Here is a 19,995-nt window from a genome sequence, read left to right as displayed (position 1 = left end):
CTACCCCACTCATCATTGTAAGTGTGGAATGGTACCTGTTTATTCCTATAAGAATCCCTCTTTGTATCAGGGGACACACTCTCTCTCTGGATTTTTGTCTAGAGAGCCATGGCTCATTAAAAAGGCCAGCAGATTTTTAGAAAGCAAAGAAGAGATTTTGGAATACAAATGGTGTATTCTGAAATCTCATCATGAAATGTCACTTTGAATATTTTTTTATCATGTATAATCACTAAGGCTATAAACCTGAAAATGTTTCTTAATTGTTCAGTGATTCTGAACATGCCATCAGGTAAGAGAATGAAATAGGAGAAGGCTGTAAAGTCGCCCATATTTTTTTTGTTAATGCATGATCTGTCTGCTTATTGTCATTATCGCCAATTGTTCAGAATTTAAAACTGGTTTCATATCTTATTATGATTCGTTATCATATAGATTTTGAAAGCACTTTACTTCCCACATCTTTAGTGATATACCTCATTATCAATTTAACATGCCTTGTTTATAAATTATTCCTCAAGGCAAACCTGTAATCTCTAAATACTGAAATTGTAGGGAAAGAAACCAAAGAGAAGTGTGAGAGTTAATATTCTTTAGAAGTTAGGAAAAAAATAATTTGTTGTTTGACTTCTTATTGGTTTTATTTTGTTCTGTTATCAAATAGATTTTTGATGCAATTTTATTGGGTCACAGAAGCAAGATTTATGTTTGGCAGATCACTTGTTTATTTGAAAGGGTGATAAAATTTTTGAACTATACACACTGTGCATGGCTATTAAGAAAATTATTCTTAATTATTGGAAGACAGCTCTTCCTGGAGGTATAATAGAAGTTAATTATCCAAAATCTTTTCCAAAATAAAGCCAAAAGTCCCAGAGGTTTCCAGAAAGGAGTCATTCACTTTTTTACTCAAATCAGCTTCTTCTTTCCTCTGAATGTTCAAACCTCAAATGATTCTCCTTTTTTTAAGAAACACCTCAATGTCTGCATCTCTTCAGATTTTCTTATAGTTCTTTTTCTTCTTTCAGTGCCTCCCCCATCTACAAGTTCCCCACATGTCCTTTATCCTCCCTTCCTAATTAGCAAATTAACTCACTGTACATGTTAAAGGAGAAACAAAGAGCTACTTGGAATTTTGTCTGCTTTTCTCAGTGTGGCTAAATAAGATAGCACCAGGTACTTTACAAATGTTATATGAGAAAAATTCAAGAGTTTTCTCAGTGAACAACACAATGTAGTAAAATACCAAATCTCATAATTAATAATTGCAATTCCTCAAGAGTCTCAGCATTCACAAAGTAAAATGCTATTATTTCAATTCTGCAAAAGAAACGAAAATTAATGCATTTCTTTAATAGAAGACAAGAATTTTATTTAATGGGGAAAAAAAGAACAAACAGAAAACAGTTTTGCAATTGAGGAGACCTGGAACTTTGTGACAACTTTGGAGATAGCAGATACAAAGCATGAGAAATGATATAACTGCTGGTGACGCATTAAAGGAACCAAAAGTCAAGGAGGTGATTTCCAATTGAGGTACAATATTCTTTGATAGTCTATTCCTGAGGACTGAATTTATTTCAGGCAAAATAAAATAAGACATAAAATGTGTCAAAAAGAAGATAAGATTTTAAAGTATTAAAGGAATAGATAATTTAAAAAATAACATTAAGTAATGTAAGGTGAAAACTTTAACTCATAAGAGGAAGAAAGTTTATCCAGGGATTTCAGCATCTAAAAAAAAAAAGGAAGAAAGAAAGAGTCTGAGAGCAATTAAACAAGAGAAAAACAATAACATTTGTCATAAAAGAAGTGATTTGAGATCCTACTTGAGAAAATACAAGGCTCAAATTGCAGAAGAAACAAAGCCCATCATTGGATATAGCAGTGATAAAATTTCAAATATACCTAGATTAATAATGATTTGTTAATCTCATTTCTTATTCAGATAGGACTCTGTGACTTTTCCAAGAATGTGGATCAGAAAGAGATGAGCCAGAGAACAGCCTAGCCCCTTTTACTACAGAAAAGTTATTGCCCCTGTTTTAGGGATTGTTTATTTATTTAAGAACTTTATGATGCAATAATTCTATCCCTGGCTATTTTTCTTAAGTAAAATTCTTCAGGTCACTTCCCACTCTGTAAGGAGATCACAGGGGTGGTAGAACAGTTAAGATATTATCACCTCATGCAGCTGATTTAGGAGATGAAAAGAAAGTTGTTTTGGAATGTAGATGTTCACAGCCAGAGAAGATGGTAGACTGAAAACCTGCTCTAAATTCCTAAGAGAAAGAAAAGTATTAATGAAAAATTCAATTTTTAAAAATGACTGATCCACAACACATTTAGCCTAAACATTTAAATATTACACAAGATCTGAGGCAGGCTTTCATGCAAAACTACCACACAATTCCTCAAAATTTTTTGTCTTGGCAATAAAATCATCAGTTAGAAAGATTGATTCTTATTAGGAATAAGGTTTCAAAATTGCTTCTTCTTTTCTTTTAAGTGATGTTGAATCAGACTTCAGTCATTGAATTTCTTCTCCTGGGATTGACAGACATACAAGATCCACAGCCTTTTCTTTTTGCAGTTTTCCTCACAATCTACCTTGTGAATGTGGCTGGGAATGGAGCCATCCTGATGATTGTCATCTCTGACCCCAGACTCCACTCACCTATGTATTTCTTCCTGGGAAACCTGTCATGTCTAGATATCTGCTACTCCACAGTAACACTGCCAAAGATGCTGGAGAACTTCCTCTCTACACACAAAGCAATATCTTTCATGGGATGCATAAGCCAACTTCATTTCTTCCACTTCCTGGGTAGCACAGAGTCTCTGTTGCTGGCAGTGATGGCATTTGACCGCTTTGTGGCTATCTGCAAACCACTTCATTACACTGTCATCATGAATCCTCAGCTCTGCACCCAGATGGCTATCACCATCTGGGCCATTGGATTTTTCCATGCCCTGCTGCACTCAATAATAACATCTCACTTGAACTTCTGTGGTCCCAATCACATTTATCACTTCTTCTGTGATGTTAAGCCATTGCTGGAGTTGGCCTGTGGGAACACTGAGCTCAACCAGAGGCTGCTCAACACTGTCACGGGGACCATCGCCACAGGCCCCTTCTTTCTGACCCTTCTCTCCTATTTCTACATTATCACCTACCTCTTCCTCAAGACCCAGTCCTGCAACATGCTTCACAGAGCACTGTCCACCTGTGCCTCCCACATCATGGTGGTTATTCTTTTCTTTGCTCCTGTTATCTTCACCTACATTCGCCCTACCTCAAGGAGCTCTAGGGACCAGGATCGCATCATTGCCATCATGTACAGTGTGGTCACTCCTGTTCTTAATCCACTGATCTATACTTTGAGGAACAAGGAAGTGAAGGGTGCCTTGTTTAGGGTGATCAGAAAGAGACCCTGATCTGAAGGGATCTAGAGAACTCTTCTGAAGCATAAATTACCAGACAATGAGAAAGTTGAGATATATAAGTATACTGCTTCTCAAATTGTTTAGAATCTATAAAACAAAGGAAATTGGATAACAGAAAACTACTAAATGGAATAATGTGCTCTAGTTGTATTAAACAATGTATTCCTAGGTAACAGAGGGTAAACATTTATATATGGAATACTAACCAGAAATCCTAATGTTGAATTTCTTTTAAAGAATATAATATGATAATATTGATTTACAATATATTATAATGTGTTCTTGTACATAGCCAGGTATAGAAATATGTGTATAATACCTACGTTTGGTATATATGAATAACATTTATGTCTGTTTATCTGTGTGATCCTTCTAGGCTAACACATTTTTAGACTTGACTTATCAATAAAATTATTATTCTTTTATGTTTTTAGAATTTTAATTTAAAGCTATGTTTATTACATTGGAAACAAATCTCAATTCACATGTGAATTATGAAAATTTTTAACAGGTATGTCCTGATTTCTTTTGGGGTTTTGTTTTTTAATAGATAATGATTCAAAATTCAAAATACATAAAAAGGTAATGTGCATGGCCCTCTCATCTCTGCTTTCAGCTGCAGCCATTAATTCAGAGAAGTCCAGAGAAGAGATGATGGGGGATAAAGAAAAGACAAACAGAGAAAAAGCACATAGAGAAAAAGCTGGGCAGTCAAATTCCACTAGCATTTGACTGACTCAGACCTAGCTCAGCACATTTATTATACAGGTTTCATCAAAAGGTTATTTTTGAGAAAGTTTCAGCAAAGCAAGTCTAATGAGACATGAGGGTTATTTTGGTATTTTCAGAATTCTCTATTCCAAGGAGCTGGTGCATGAGCTCAAAGTCCAGAGTTATATAAATCTTTGCTTTTGCACAGTTTACTTGGGTAGGGATCACCATAGCAACTGAGCCATCTTGATCTGCACCTTCACACAGCAAGTTCCCTATGCTAACACAGCCATGAGTCAGTAAGACCATGATTCAAGTCACTGCTCTGCACAATAAGAAGCCCCTTCCTGCCCCTACCCCACACAGGTAAACCTCATGGGAAACCAACATTAGTGTCTGCTTGTCTGTCCTTGCAGAGAGCCTTTATGCATACACCAACAAGTACAAATATTTACTTTTAGAAAGAATGGAAGAAAAATATATTGTTATGTGAATAAATTAGTGTACCAAATTAGGTGTATCTTAGAGATCTTTCCTTATCAGTACATAAAATTTCCCTTTTCTGTTTTAACCTGCCTACTACATGCTACATCCAGATGTGTCACACTTATTAGGTTGGTCCCCTCACATTGCATATCTATGCTAATTCAAGTATTGCTCCAACACATAAACCTGTACATGACATGTGTATAAAATCTATTTGTAGGATATATATAAAAGTCTATTTCATATACGAAAGTCTTTTTAGGATAAATTCTTGGGAATGGAAATATTAGGTAAAGAGATATAGGTGTCATAATTCTGATTGACATTAACATAGTATCCTCCCCAGATATTATAACAACCTGCACTCCCACCTGCAATAAAAAGACTTTATATTTTACACTGCACTGAATATGAACAGTGCCAATAGCTTACCTTCTACATACTTCTTCATAAAATATTCTACTTTTGCAGCTGCAGATGTAACAAATAGTGTTCTAAAGATTCTTTTGAACCATAGAAATCTGTATAATTTTATTATTCCTATGGGGATTTTCAGGCTATTTGAAACCAAGAAAGAGAGTAACTGAGAGAAAGAAGAAGCTGAGGTTAAGACAATTCTTAGTGACATACACACAATACAAAATGTTTCTACCCAATGCAATGTAAACATTTAAAACATTCCACTTCCACACAAAGTATATTTATGTGAAAAATTAGCCAATTATGCTCTTTATTATTTTAATGCACAAATTCTTCACAAGTGATAGATTTACCAATGCCCTGTCCAAGAGATTTCTAGTAAATAAAGACAGGGCACCCAAAGGTACCCATGTGGCAGAAAAAGAAGAATTTCACATAAAGGACATGCTGAAGAGAGAATGAGCTAGAGGAACACAACTGAAATGTTCCATCTCCTTCATAATAAACAAAATTAAAGAAAGGAGGAAAATTTTTAACTAAATGAATTGATGATTTTATTTTCACATTTCACAATTCAAATGAAAAATGCTTTTTTGGTCCAGTAAGGAAAATAAGTAAAGTAAATGATATTATAGTAAACTGCTTAACCTAAGTAAAATGATCAGTAGTTTACCTAAATAGTTATGGCACCTGTTATCTTCAGAGATGTTTAAGAAGTAAAATGACCAAACTGTAAAAAATTACCATGAAGTATTTAAAATGCAACCATCAAAAATAAACTCAAGAATCTCTTTTTAAATCTCATTGGTGTGTTATTTTCCCTTCATCCCCTTGTTCATAGAAAAGAAAGATATTCAAAAGTATTCCTATTTTTGTGTTTTGTTTCTCTATTTATATCGTTGATAGACTGCAGTATAATATAAAGAAAATAAGAATAATTCATCAAAATTTTCTTTGCCTTATTTGGCATCAAATTCATACTAAATGAAGGCAATGAAGTTATAGCTTCTAGGTCTTCCTAAAACAAATAGACAAGACATATATTTCTCTCCATCTCTAAATACTTAGAAGAGGCTGCTGGCTCTGAAAGGATGTGAGTAACAACATTTACAATTATTTAAACATACATAAATAAGGGTAAGAGTATGCAAGCTATTTTGAGCTGGCATACTGACTATTCAAAATTTCTACTTTCACTTTGGCAAACTCAATTTGTTTCTGACTTCTCTTTTATGCTTTCTCTGTCTCCTAACTAACTCAGCCTTCTTCAGTCCTTCAATTCCTGTTTTGCTGAAGATAGGATGTATATGTGGAGAAGCCACCATACAGCCAGAACTGACTTAGACTGGAATTTCTTTAGTTTTAATAACTATAGAGAAAGCCCTTGATGTGCTGTTTAGCTATTGCTGCTTAATACTCCAAAATTTAGTGTCTTAGTCAATTATTTAAATAAGTAACATGATTCTTGTGGGTCAAAATTGAAAAGGGAACTGAAGGGAAGGGTTGATTTTTGTGCAATAATGTCTGGAGCCTTTGTTGGGATGACTTAAACATCTAAGAATAGAAAATCCAGAAGCTGACAAAGTCTATTTCTCTCTATCCTGTTCCATGTCATTATCATGAGGTTTTTCAATGGTAAAGACTTTCCTAATGGGAGCCAGTAGCTCAAGGCAAAAGCTACTGGTTGTCTCAAAGACAAAACTTGGTTCAAAGCCAAGAACCAACATTAACATAATGTTCTATTTGTCATATTCTATTGGCCAAAGCAGTCACAAGTAAACCAGGGAGAGAAAAGTCTCTACTTCTCAATTTAAAAAGGATCAAAGAAACTGGGAAATGAAGTTGATCAGATTATACTAAGTATGTGTATGAATCTACCACAATGCATTCCAATTTCATATATAACTATAATGCATCAATTAAAAAATAAATTAGTAACAAGAAGGAAGATCAATAGAGTAGAAAACAGGATCAGGGGAAGGGAAGAAGGAAGGCAAGGGATAGTATTGCGGATTGAAATGGAGAAAACTATGTTATATGCATTTACAAATATGTCAGAATTAACACCACTGTTGTGTACAATTGAATAGCTTTTATATGGTCACTCAGGCCAAAATATTTAACAAATAAAAACGTAGAAAAGGAAGTTTATTTTGGCTCACAGTTTCAGAGATTTAGAGCATGATAGAACAACTCTGGGCCCAAGGTGAAGTAGATCATCATGGCAGAAGGTCATGGTAAAGAAAAGTACTCAGGGCTTGGCAACCAGGTAGCAGAAAAGAGTGGGGCCACAGGAAAGATGTAGTTTCCAGGGCACATCCCAAGTGACACCTCCTCCAGTCATGCCCCACCTGCCTACATTTACCATCCAATCAGTCTATTCAAACTAAGATGGACTGATTAGGATACAGCTCTCAAAATATAATAATTTTACCTGTGAACATTCTTGCATTAGCAGAAACATTTTTGGGGACACTTTACATCCAAACTCTAGTATTCTGCCCCTGGCCCCTGGAAACCCATGCCCATCTCACAATGCAAAATGAATTTAGTCCATCTCTATGGGCCTCCATAGTCTTATTAGTTTCAGTTTTATCCAAAAGTCCAAATATAAACTCTCATCTGAGACTCAAAGCAAACTCTGTAAAAATCAAAATATACAGTGGCACAAAATAAACATTCCAATTCCAAAATGGAGGAAGGGGATATACAAAGAAGTGGTGAAGCCAATGCAAGATGAAATTTCAGCTGGACAACCTGGTTCACTAACTCCAAGTACAGCATTAGGACACACAGTGGCAAAATGTTCTCTTCAAAGGGCTTGGGCAGCCCCACCCCTTTGGCCTTGCCAGTTGCAGGACATAAGGATTTTTTAGCCTGGCTCTTTCCACAGCCAGCAGCTTTTCTTGGCAGAGAGACTATGAGATGAGTGCACAAGTGCAGGGCAAACTGAAGAGATATTGTGTGGCTCTGCCCTGGCTCCACCTCTAGGCCAGCCTTTAGCAACTATCCCTCCAAGAATATGAATACTCCACTCCAACAGGTTGCTGTCTCTCCCTCTTGAAATAACTTCATAATCCCTTGAATGGATTTTCCTGGCTCTACCTACAAAAGTGGTTCTGTCTTGAGATCACACCCATTCCCCCTTGAATTTGCATCTACTTTATAAAATAAACTTCTTTGTATCTGAAAACAAATATGCTAGTGGGATTTTGACAGTAATTGCAATTAATATGTACATCATTTGGGGTAGTATAAAATTTTACTAATATTAATTCTTCTAATTTCTAAGTATGAGTTGTCCTATCAATTGTGTCTTCAACTTGTTTCATCAATGTTTTATACTTTTCAGTATACAGGCTTTAACCTTCTTAGATATACTTATCTCTCAATATTTTATTAATTTTTGCTATTGTAAATAAGACTGCTTTAAAAAATTTTTTACAATAGTTTGCTATTGGTGTATAAAAATGGAAATAATTTTTACAAATCAATTTATATCCTTCAACTTTAGTGATTTTTTTTCATGAATCATAGGAGGTTTTATTGTTTTCTTTTTTGAGTCTTAAGAGTTTTTGACATATACAATCACATTATATGCAGTCAATTTTACTTCTTCTTTCCAAATCACATTTCTTAGATTTAGTTAAAGCAGTGATATTAGCATACAGACATATAGATCAGTGCAACTGAATAGAGAGTCCAGAAATAAATTCATGTATATGCTAAATCAAGTGATTTTTGACAAGAGTACCAAGAACACACAATGGGAAAAGGACAGTCTCTCCAATAAAAGGTGCTCAGAAACTAGTTATTCACATGTAGAAAATGAAATTGGACCATCTCTTACCACATTTACTAAAATCAACTCAAAATGGATTAAAGATTTAAATAATAAGGCCTGAGACTATAAAAGTCCCTCAAGGAAATAGATGTGAAAAACCTCTTGACACTGGTCTTAACAATGATTTCTTGAATTTCTTAGAAAAAGACCAGCAATTAAATAAAAAATTGTAAAAAGGAAGCAATCAGCAGAGTAAAATAGCATTCTGTAATCCCATTTCCCCAAAGAAGATATTTGTCCAAAAGACATATGAAAAGGTTCTCAACATTAAATACACACACACACACACACACACACACACACACAAACACAAACACACACATAATTATGATTATGATTCATTAATTAAAATATAGTAAAGCAGAACAAGCAGATAGGGGAAGTAATGTGGGAAGGAAAAGAAAGGTACTGGGGAATGAGATTGTTACAATTTGAATAAGGGATGTCCCTCTAAAAACTCATGTGGCAAAGCTGAAAAGTTCAGAGGGGAAATTATTAGACTAGAAAAGCAGTAATCTTTGAAATAACTCATTAGATAGATTAATAATCTGAATGGATTCAGGGTGGTAACTAGCAGGGAATGGCTAGAGAAAGTAGGCCACTGCGGGCAGGCCCTTGGGAATTCTCTCTCTCTCTCTCTCTCTCTCTCTCTCTCTCTCTCTCTCTTTCTCTCTATTCCTCTCTCTATCTTTTCTTCTCAGCTGTCATGAGCTAAGTATCTTTTTCCACGTAATTCAGTCTCACCTGAGGTCCAGAGCAATTTAGTCAAAAAGCCATTGACTGAACCTCTGAAACTGTGGGCTCCAAATAAATTTTTTCTCCTCTAAGTTTTTCTAATTAGGTATTTTTGTCACAGAAATGAAAAACTGATTATCACAAAGATTGATCCAATTATGCTATATTCATGTATATATGCCAGTTGCATTCATGACTGAAACACTCAGGGGTCACTCCAGGGGAACTGGGCTAACTGGGCTGCTTGAAATAAACACACAAGAGAAGAAATATCTTTTTCTTTAGGGTTGCTGTGATGGCTCCTCTGACCTTAATGGTACGCAGAAAGAAAGAGAGAGAGCCAGCACGTGCTGACCCCTTTTATTGAGGAGAAGCTATTCAAATGAGACAAGGGGTCAGGTTTCAGAGGACTGAGTCTAACTTCATGATGTCTGCTGTCAGCAGGTTGACTGACATCTAAATAGGCCACACCCAAGGGTACAGTAAGATAAGGGGACACACAAAAGGTGTTTCTATGGAACAGTCTATCCCAAACAGGGAAAGGGGTAATATTACAAAGGAACAGGTGAACATAGCTCCACCCATGGGGCTGTAGGAAGGCATGCCCATGCACGAAGACAGGGTCCCTGGAACCAAAGAAGGGCAGGGAAGTCTAGCAGCATTTGCCTGATACCTCAATCACCCAGCCAGGGAGTGACTCAGTCATGTGCAAGGCTGTTTATATATATATATATATATATATATATATATCATAATTAATCACACTATTATGTATACTTATAATGTACAAACAAAAAAGAAAAGGAAAATATGGTTTACACATATAATAGAATTGCTCAATCTTAAATTAGATTCTGCAGTGACAAAGTGGATAAATTAAAGAAAAATATGTTTAGGAAATAAGATAGGTATAAAAATACAAATATTGCATTAATTATACATATACAGTGTCAAAAATGTCCAACTCATAGAAGCAGAGAATAAAATGATGGTTGCCAGTGGCTGGTGGAAGGAGGTGGTTTCTCTGTGCGTATAAAGTTTCTGTTATGCAAGTAAAGATCAAGAGATTGGATCTCAACATATTCCCTATAATATACACATTAACATACATTAAGATGAGAATAAATCTCATGTTAAATATTCTTATAAAATAAAGGCAAAAAACACAAGGAGATGAGGGAAAGTGATGAATAATTTTAGTACCTTGGTAATGGTGATGGCATCCTGAATGTATAAATGTAGAAATATATACATACATCAAGATGTATGTATTAAATATGAACAAATTTTTATATGCTAATTATATATCAGCAATGCTTCAAATGATTTCTAGAAACATTTTTACATCTAGTCGAAATTCTTTACAAGGTGCATACTTAAGATTCTTATGGACCTGTCTAACTATAAGGGATAGACCTGCCATTAAGATTTTTATAATATATTCTAGATTTCCCCTTAATCTTTCTGAGACTTCAACAAACAATAATATAGCCACATCCTTGAGATATTTACTTAGTATTCATACTTTCGTAGCAGCATGCTGGAATTTGTCCTTTACTCTGTGGCCATTTCTCATTTTGAGAATTTCCTGCTATCTTAATGTATCCAAGACTGATAATATGATCTCCTTTTTTGAATCTGGGCAGTCCTGAAACCTTTAATTTCCCTCTGAATTCTGAGTGAAAATTGAATGGCTTGGTTTTCAGTTCATCTCATTGGATTTTATAATGGTCAGCTAAAAGAAGTCTATTAAACTTTCACTATTTTGAAGTTTAGTATTGTGTGACAATTAACTGAGCCATTTTGATTGTGTTTGTGATGATGTTTCTGGCTGAGATTATCCTTCAATTGGTTACTGAGTAAATCATATTGTATTTCATAATGTGAAAGGCTTAATCTAATCAATTAGAGACCCAAATAGACAAAAAATGATTGTATCAGTCAAGGTCTAGAGCAATAGAGAACCAATGGAATAAACATATATGAAAAGCAAACTTTGAGGGTAGTTGGTTCACAACATTACAAAGACTGAAAATTTTTGTCACCCAAAATTAGTCACCACAATGAGTAATAGAGAACTGTGGCTGACTGCTTGAGCTATTTGTCTTCTTTATGCAAAATGGAACTTACAGCATTGATTCTCCATGTACTCAGATCCTTAGAGTTGAGATAGAACTACACCATTGTCTATTGGGTCTCCAGTCTGCCAACTGCAGATGTTGGGAATTTTTAGCCTCCATAAATATGTGAATCAATTTTTACACCAGATGAATGGTAGATACATGATGCATAGATAGGTAAGTAGGTAGATACTATATAGAGAGGGAGAAATAATGATAGACTATAGATGACAGAGAGAGATAAAGTCATATTAGCTCTGTTTCTCTGTAGTATCCTGACTGATGAAATTATTTTCCTAGTAATATCCTTAAAAAGATCCATGAGTTAATTAAAAGCACTTTCTATCTTCTGCATTACCATAAACAAGATTGTGTGTTTCTCCTGACTGCCAAGCTAAAAATTAGAGTTAAATTCTTGCATAAATTAAGTAGAAATGTGCTCAGGCTGTTAAAGAGGACCAAGATTAACCCAAAGTATCTGAAAGTATTAGCTGGCACATACTGAGATATTATTGTGGGATTGAATTTTGAGTATGTTTGATCTAGGGACTGGAACATTAAATTGGATAAACAAAAATTTATTAACTCAGGACATGAAGTTTAGATTTAGGAAAAAGATGAAAAACATAACATGCAAGGGTCCAAGTATCTTTTATATTCAATGTACTGAAGGAAAAATGGCAAACAAGAATACTTTTCCTAGTAAAGTTATTTTTCCAAAATGAGGGAGAATAAAAAGCTTACCATGCCAAAAAAAAACAATGAAGGGACTTCATCATCAGTAGCCCAGCCTACAGAAATTACTAAATGAAGTTCTTTAAGTTGAACAACATGTCATTAACTTATAGCATAAAAATTAGAAAAGTACAAAGCTCAATAGCATAAGTTAGAACATTCCAAGGCTATAACAGTAAGGTATTCAAGAATTTTGTCCCTAATAATGAGTGTGAAACTAAACTATTAACAAAGGAATATATTTTTTTTTAGTTGTAGTTGGACACAATATTTTATTTTAGTTATTTTTTATGTGATGCTGAGGATGGAACCCAGAGCCTCACACATGCTAGGTGAGCACTCTACTGCTGAGCCACAACCCCAGCCCTAGGAATACATATTTTTAAATGATGTAATTCTGATCTCAAAACCTAAAATGGGAATATAAAAGTTTAGTTGTTGATGCTATCACCTTGAAATATACTTTTATAATTGTAAGGTGTTCTTCATAAGCCTCATGGTAACTACAAGACAAATACCTACAGTTGATGCACAAAAAAGAGAAAAAATTCAAAGCATTCCACTACAGAAAACTATCAGATCACAAGTAAAGATAGCAAGAGATGAAGAAAGAAACAAAGGATCAACATGATGCAGACAACATTTATATACTGCCTACAAGATTCACCTCACTTTTAAGGACACATAAAGACTGAAATCAAAGGAATTAAAGCTGGACAATAGGTCCCAGAACTCAGTTGCAAAGAGGTAATAAGTTCTAGTGTTCAAACAACTCAGTAAGGTGATTATATTTCACAATATAACTTATTATATATTTTATGAAAAACTAGAAGAGAGGAGCTTGAAGCCTCCAACGATAAAGAAATGAGATGAAAATATTCATTACCCTGATTTGATCAGGTCAAACTGTATACATATATTGAAATATCACACTGTACCCATAATGTGTATAATTATTAGATGTTGATAAAAAATAATAATAAAATAATAAGAGACACATCTACCCCTTCCAATGTTAAGATAAGAAATAGTAAAATGGAAGATTGGGCTCAATATGAGGAAGAACTCCAAATTGTGTTCACCTTTCAATTCCTAGAATCTGAAGTCCTAAAGTTATAGTAAAGTCTTAGAACTGAAGCATTCAAACAGAGAATGACAAACTACATAATTGGAAAAATGTATCTGGAATTTTGATACGATATTGGTTGGCCATGATGATCTTACAATTTCTTCTCATGCTGTGATTCTTTGAGGATATGGTAATATCTAAATTGGAAGTATGTGAAGGCCAAACAACCTCTGCTTTGTAGTTGTGCCCCACATTGCCTTGAGTTCCCTATATATGCATTTAATTTCCAATGAACAAACTGAACAAAGGAGTTAACCTCCTGGTATTGGGTGTTTCTTAATCCAAAGCATAAACCACAATGCTTTGGTCTAATGGACAAAAATAAAATGAAATTCCAATTAAGTAGGTGTGATTATTTTCTCAAATTGACAAAAAAAAGGCTCCATGGGAAAAGATCACAGAATTGCAAATTTCATTCCCAATACAGTTACAATGGGTCTCAAATACCCAGAGCATTCAGGGACCTTTCTTAAAAGACCGTTAGTCCTCCAAAGACATATATAGCTTGGCCTCCAGTGGCCAGAAAAAGAACTGAAACACCTTATTTTTCTATTTATTGTCCAATTATTACTGGATGGAAATGAATTAGGAAAATCTGGACCTTTTGCCAAATGGCAGTTGACACATTGATAGAATTACTCCAGGTTTAAGCAAGAAATTGCTGGATGTGCTAAGATGAGTTTGCTTGGATTCTCAGAAAGATATTTTAATGAATAATGTGAACCAAATGAATTATGTATTTTGAGTAGATGAGATAAAGACAGACATTGTCATTTAGCTTAGAAAAACTAATTAAACACTCCTTTTAAATTGACCAAGCACTGTGTTGCACATTTGTAATTACAACTACCAGAGAGGCTGAGGCAGAAATATAACAAGGTTACAGCCAGTCTCAGCAACATAGTGAGAATCTGTCTCAAATTTTTTAAATATCAAAAGGATGGGAATGTAGCTCAGTGGTTGAATGCTGCTGGTTCAACACCCAGTCCCACACACATGCAAAAAAAATTATCAACTCTAGATTTTTTAAAATAAAAATTATGAATCAATCTGGCATGATGGCACACACTCATAATCCCAACTGCTTGGGTGCCTGAGGCAGAAGGACCACAAATTCAGATCCATCCTCAGCAATTCAAAGAAACCCTAAGCAACCTAGTGAGACCCTGTCTCAAAATAAAAAGTAAAAAAAAAATTAAAAATGGGCTGTGGATATGACTCAGAGATTAAGCACCCCAGGGTTTACTCTCTAGAACCAAAAAGAAAAAAAAATTAGGAATCAAGGAAAGAAAATTTTAAATCCTTTATAGTCCAAAAATATATTTTCAGAGTATTGTTCCCATCTCACAATATCTCCTTTAAATTAATCAATTTTGTGTTCAATATTCAATTAAATAACCTCAATAATGGGTATTTAAGGAAATTATTTTCATTAAGAATTATTACATGATGTAACAAAAATTGATCAATCATTTAATGGTCAAGTTGAGGATTCTTGAATTATTTATCTACATAATAATAATTTTAGTGGCATGGGTTGGAGATGTAGCTCAGTAAGAATACTTCCTTAGCATGCACAAGGCCCTGGGCTTGATCCTCAGCACTTCTCAAAAAAAGAAAAAATTTAGGTGGCATTACAATTATAATTAAACTGTTTTAATGAGATAAATAATAGTAATAATAATAACTACTTTGTTTTTTTAAGAGAGAATGAGAGAGGAGAGAGAGAGAGAGAATTTTTTAATATTTATTTTTTAGTTTTCGGTGGACACAACATCTTTGTATGTGGTGCTGAGGATCGAACCTGGGCCGCACACATGCCAGGTAAGCATGCATGCCAGGCAAGCATGCATGCCAGGCAAGTGCACTACCACTTGAGCCACATCCCCAGCCCACTACTTTGGTTTTTAAAAGAATGATACAATATATAAACCACCAGTAAATACATAAAAATAAACACAGTAAAAATAATATAAGGAAATATAGCATATAACAATAGTAATTATTTCCAAAGGGTTTAAAGGTTGATTATCTTAACCCTTTAGAGACACAGGGACAACTGAACTTCCTATGCTAAATCCAGAGATATACCTGAAATAGATTCTGTGAAAACTTTATCAACCTAACTGCATGATTAGGATCACATATGACTGCATTCTCAATAGCTCAGAGAATTGTGAGTTTTGGATCTTTGCTAATTTGACTAGAATAAAAGTTGAACCTCATTGTTACTTTAAACTTATTTAATTAAAAATTAGGGTAGGTAACTTTTCCTGAGAATATTGGTCATTTAATTTCTTTTTCTAAAATGCAGTAGAAAAATTTTGACCTTTCATCACTTAGAATTTTTTCAGATGATTTTATATATTTTATGATAAAGACAATGACTGTATATCATAATTTTACATAGATGCTATTAATAAATGATGTATCTTTAACAATTTTTTTCCAAAGAATGCATGGAGAAAGAAAAAATATTAAGAATTTGTTCTCTTATATATGAAACAAAATTATAAAATTGCAATTAAAGGATCAGGTAGTACCAGTGGTGATATAAAAACAAATTATCGGGGTTGGGGTTGTGACTCAGTGGTGGAGGGCTTGCCTGGCACATGTGAGGTACTGAGTTTGATCCTCAGCACCACATAAAAATAAATAAAGACATTTGTGTCCATATACAACTAAAAAAAAATTTAAAAATCAGATTATCACACATTGCATGCACAAATTAAAATATACCATACTTCATAAAATGTACAATTACTGTGTTTCAATGAAAAATAATAAGATTTAAAATTAGGAAGATTACTGGGAAAAAGACAGACACCTCAAAAAAGTCTCTAAAAATGTGTTTGTGCTGTGCTCATATGAACTGAATGAAACCTTTAGTGTGTATAAAACTTGGGTGCTGTGGGTTCCATTAGTTCAATTATGCATTTTTTCTTCTTTTGATTAGAATGAGTGACACTAAATTATATTATCTATTTTACTAATCCTCCTTATGGCTGAGTCAAAAACATTTAAAATTACTCTATGTAATTCTTAGTATATAAAGCTATTTCATGCTTAAAATGGTGGGCTGATGGTCCAATCTTTATGCTTCCATTTTTCCAAGTAAGTACATTAGATTCTTGAATAACAAACATTGTATTTTTAGGATTTTCCATTCTTCCTACTATCAGTATTATTTTTAGAAATCAATAAGGAAAATGGCTAATTTCACTACAATGAATGGATTTCTTCTCATGGATTTTTCTGGCAAGCCTGAAATAGAAATGCTATTTGCTGTTCTTTTCTTAGTCTTATACATAGTGGCTCTAATTGGCAATATTCTCATTATTACCACCACTTCCATGGACCACAGTCTCTCCTCACCTATGTATTTCTTCTTGAAACATCTCTCCTTTCTGAATCCGTACTACATTTCTGTGACAGTCCCAAGGTCCATTTGCAACTCTTTCATGTATAATGGCTATATTTCCCTCTGGGAAGGCATATTGCAGTGTTTTGCATTCACTCTCTGTGGCTGTGCTGAGATGGCATTACTCACAGTGAAGTCTTACGACCGCTATGTGGCCATTTGCCTTCCACTGTGCTATGAAGTCATCATGGATATCAGGACCTATGTTCATGGACTTTTAGCCATCTGGGCCAGTGGAATCCTTGGTGGAGTCATGCACACAGCCGCTACTTTCTCCATCCACTTCTGTGGTGCAAACATCATTCATCAATTCTTCTGTGATGTCCCCCAGCTTCTGAAACTCTCTTGTTCCAATGAATATGTGAGTGAGCTTGGGGTTAGTGGCTTCTTGGCCTTGTTGACATTTGTTTGTTTCATCTCTATTGGAGTTACCTACATGCATATATTCTCTACTGTGCAGAGGATACCATCTGCTGAGGGCAGAGCCAGAGCCTTTTCTACCTGCCTGCCCCACCTATCTGTTGTCATATAATTCATCTCTACTAGTGCCTTTGATTTTCTAAAGCCACATTCAGAGTCTCCAACTGTGTCAGACTTTTTACTCACTGTTTTTTATACTGTTCTGCCCCCAACACTCAATCCAATAATCTATAGCCTGAGAAATAAGGCCATGAAGGAAGCCCTAAAAAAGATTTTTGAGAGAAGAAGACTTCTTTTTCTGGATCACATCTATTAATTTGTTTTGAGGGAAAAGTAAAAATTTATTACAGAAAAAAATAACATAACATAACCAATCAAGAAAGTAAAGTTAAAACAGAATTTATTATAGGGAGATTCATGAGAAAGTCATTATACAAATGGACTCTATGTAACAAAAACAGTGAGTACAGAGTTATGTATAAATTACTCTTATAAATATAGCTGATTAAAATCTCACTAAACAAATTCAGGTGTGAGAAAACTTTCTTCCATTTTAAAGGAAAGAATTACTTTTTGTCACTCATTTTTATCAGTGTAATGGAAATGTAGTTAATTTGAAATGTCTTTCTCATTTTTTCCTGAATTACACTAGAGTGGGAGCCACCTGATTCTCAATGCCTTCTGGTCATGTAGGGGTTCACTACAATTCTATCAATGTCTCAGAATTTCAGTCAGCAATACACAGTGCTCACCCTGGAACAGTCACATCCTTTGCTCTGCCCCTTCAGATGCCATGGACTACTTTACCACTTATGTGGATGAGATTTTTAAATGAAAGAATAATTTGATAAAGCTCAGAAAATGAATCAAAGAAGAAATCTGAAAAGAATTAATAGAATACCATGTTAGAAAAAAGAGACATAAATGAAAATATATACAAATATAATTTTAGTGATTGAAATTTAGAACTAAAATATGTGTCAAACAGCAAAAAAATATAAAAAATAAGACAAACTTAGTGAATTGAAAGGTCCAAAGATTTCACACAGAATGAGATAAAAGAAATGTATGTCTTGGGCTGGGGATGTGGCTCAAGCGGTAGCACGCTCCCCTGGCATGTGTGGGGCCCTGGGTTCGATCCTCAACACCACATAAAAATAAAATAAGGATGTTGTGTCCACCAAAAACTAAAAAAAGAAATATGAAAATATTATCTCTCTCTCTTTAAAAAAAGAAAGAAATGTATGTCTTTAAAAAAATCTGAAAAAGATTAGCAATTACAAGATTAACAAGAAGAATCAAAAACTTATTCAATCAAAATCTCCAAAAAGATCTATTGCTCTATTTGCCCATGCTTTGAGGAACTATGCCAGCAAGGAGGACACGACACAGGATTCTTCTTTCAGCAGTTTATTCAGGCCTTTAATTATGTGTCTCTGGAAGCTTCTCTTACTACTACTACTACTACTACTACTACTACTACTACTACTTCTACCTCTACTTCTACCTCTACTTCTACCTCTACTCCTTCACCCGAGCGCCCCAGCCTTGATAAAGCACATCAAGCCCCAATGCACAACTGCCACGTGGATCTTTCTCATAGGGTGTTTTACAGCTATGTGCCAACTCTCCCAAAACAAGGAGTTGTTTATCACAGGCCACAGCACTTATCAGCACCATCTTGTAATGGCGACCACGGTCCGCAGACACGGCTCACCACAGTTCCCCCTTTTTGTTTTACTAAGACAATACAGGCGAGAGTAGAGGTCCTATCCCACTGTGCAGAAGTGGCTGCATAGTATGGCTCAGCTCTAGGGGGGCCCTTCCCTGGATCTGACTCCATATCAGCCGACGCCTTTTTTCGTGGGAAGGGGCGTGGACGTCCAACCCGCATGCAATAGGACATGCTCTCCTTGAGGTCCACTGTAGGATCACTCAAGTGCAGTGCCTTGCCTCGCATCCTGTATCGTGACGATGGTGAACAAAAGGGGGTAGCTGGGACTACCTCTGTAGGACAACCACAATTAAGTTGGCGACACCCTGAGAGAAAGGCACGGGCTTTAAAGCCATAGCTAAAGACCAGTGTGGAAACCCTTCTGCGTGCAATGGCAACAAGACCTGCAGAGTGCAAGGGCTTTCCAGCACTAGAAGAAAGACAAAAGAAGGACATGTCGAACCCAGTGCAATGTTAGAATAACTTGGGGTGCAATGACCATGTCAAAGGCACTAGTGTGGAAACCCATCTGCGTGCAATGGCAGCAAGGCCTGCAGAGTGCAAGGGCTTTCCAACACTAGAAGAAAGACAAAAGAAGGACATGTTGTTCCCAGTGCAATGTTACAATAACTTGGGGTGCAACGACCATGTCAAAGGCACTAGTGTGGAAACCCATCTGCGTGCAATGGCAGCAAGGCCTGCAGAGTGCAAGGGCTTTCCAACACTAAGAGAATAACGAGGAAAGACATGTCAATCCCAGTGCAATGTTATAATAACTTGGAGTGTAATGACCATGTCAAAGATTTACTGTTT

At 35.2% G+C, this 19,995-nt stretch overlaps 1 protein-coding gene across 1 annotated transcript; it reads left to right on the top strand.

Annotated features, from left to right (window-relative positions):
- Positions 1-2,511: 2,511 nt before the first annotated feature.
- LOC101957888 (olfactory receptor 12D2) lies at positions 2,512-3,438 on the top strand. The gene has a single exon (XM_005342342.1). It carries the CDS (start codon positions 2,512-2,514, stop codon positions 3,436-3,438), a length of 927 nt encoding a protein of 308 aa, XP_005342399.1.
- The last annotated feature ends 16,557 nt before the right edge of the window (positions 3,439-19,995 follow it).

The sequence above is a fragment of the Ictidomys tridecemlineatus genome, chromosome 8 (assembly GCF_052094955.1).
Source record: "Ictidomys tridecemlineatus isolate mIctTri1 chromosome 8, mIctTri1.hap1, whole genome shotgun sequence".
NCBI lineage: Eukaryota > Metazoa > Chordata > Mammalia > Rodentia > Sciuridae > Ictidomys > Ictidomys tridecemlineatus.
This window is presented reverse-complemented; position numbering and strand designations above follow the sequence as displayed.

Bases quoted from the DNA above. Each gene is read 5' to 3' on its own strand.
- LOC101957888 (XM_005342342.1), top strand. From the start codon at position 2,512: ATGTTGAATCAGACTTCAGTCATTGAATTTCTTCTCCTGGGATTGACA.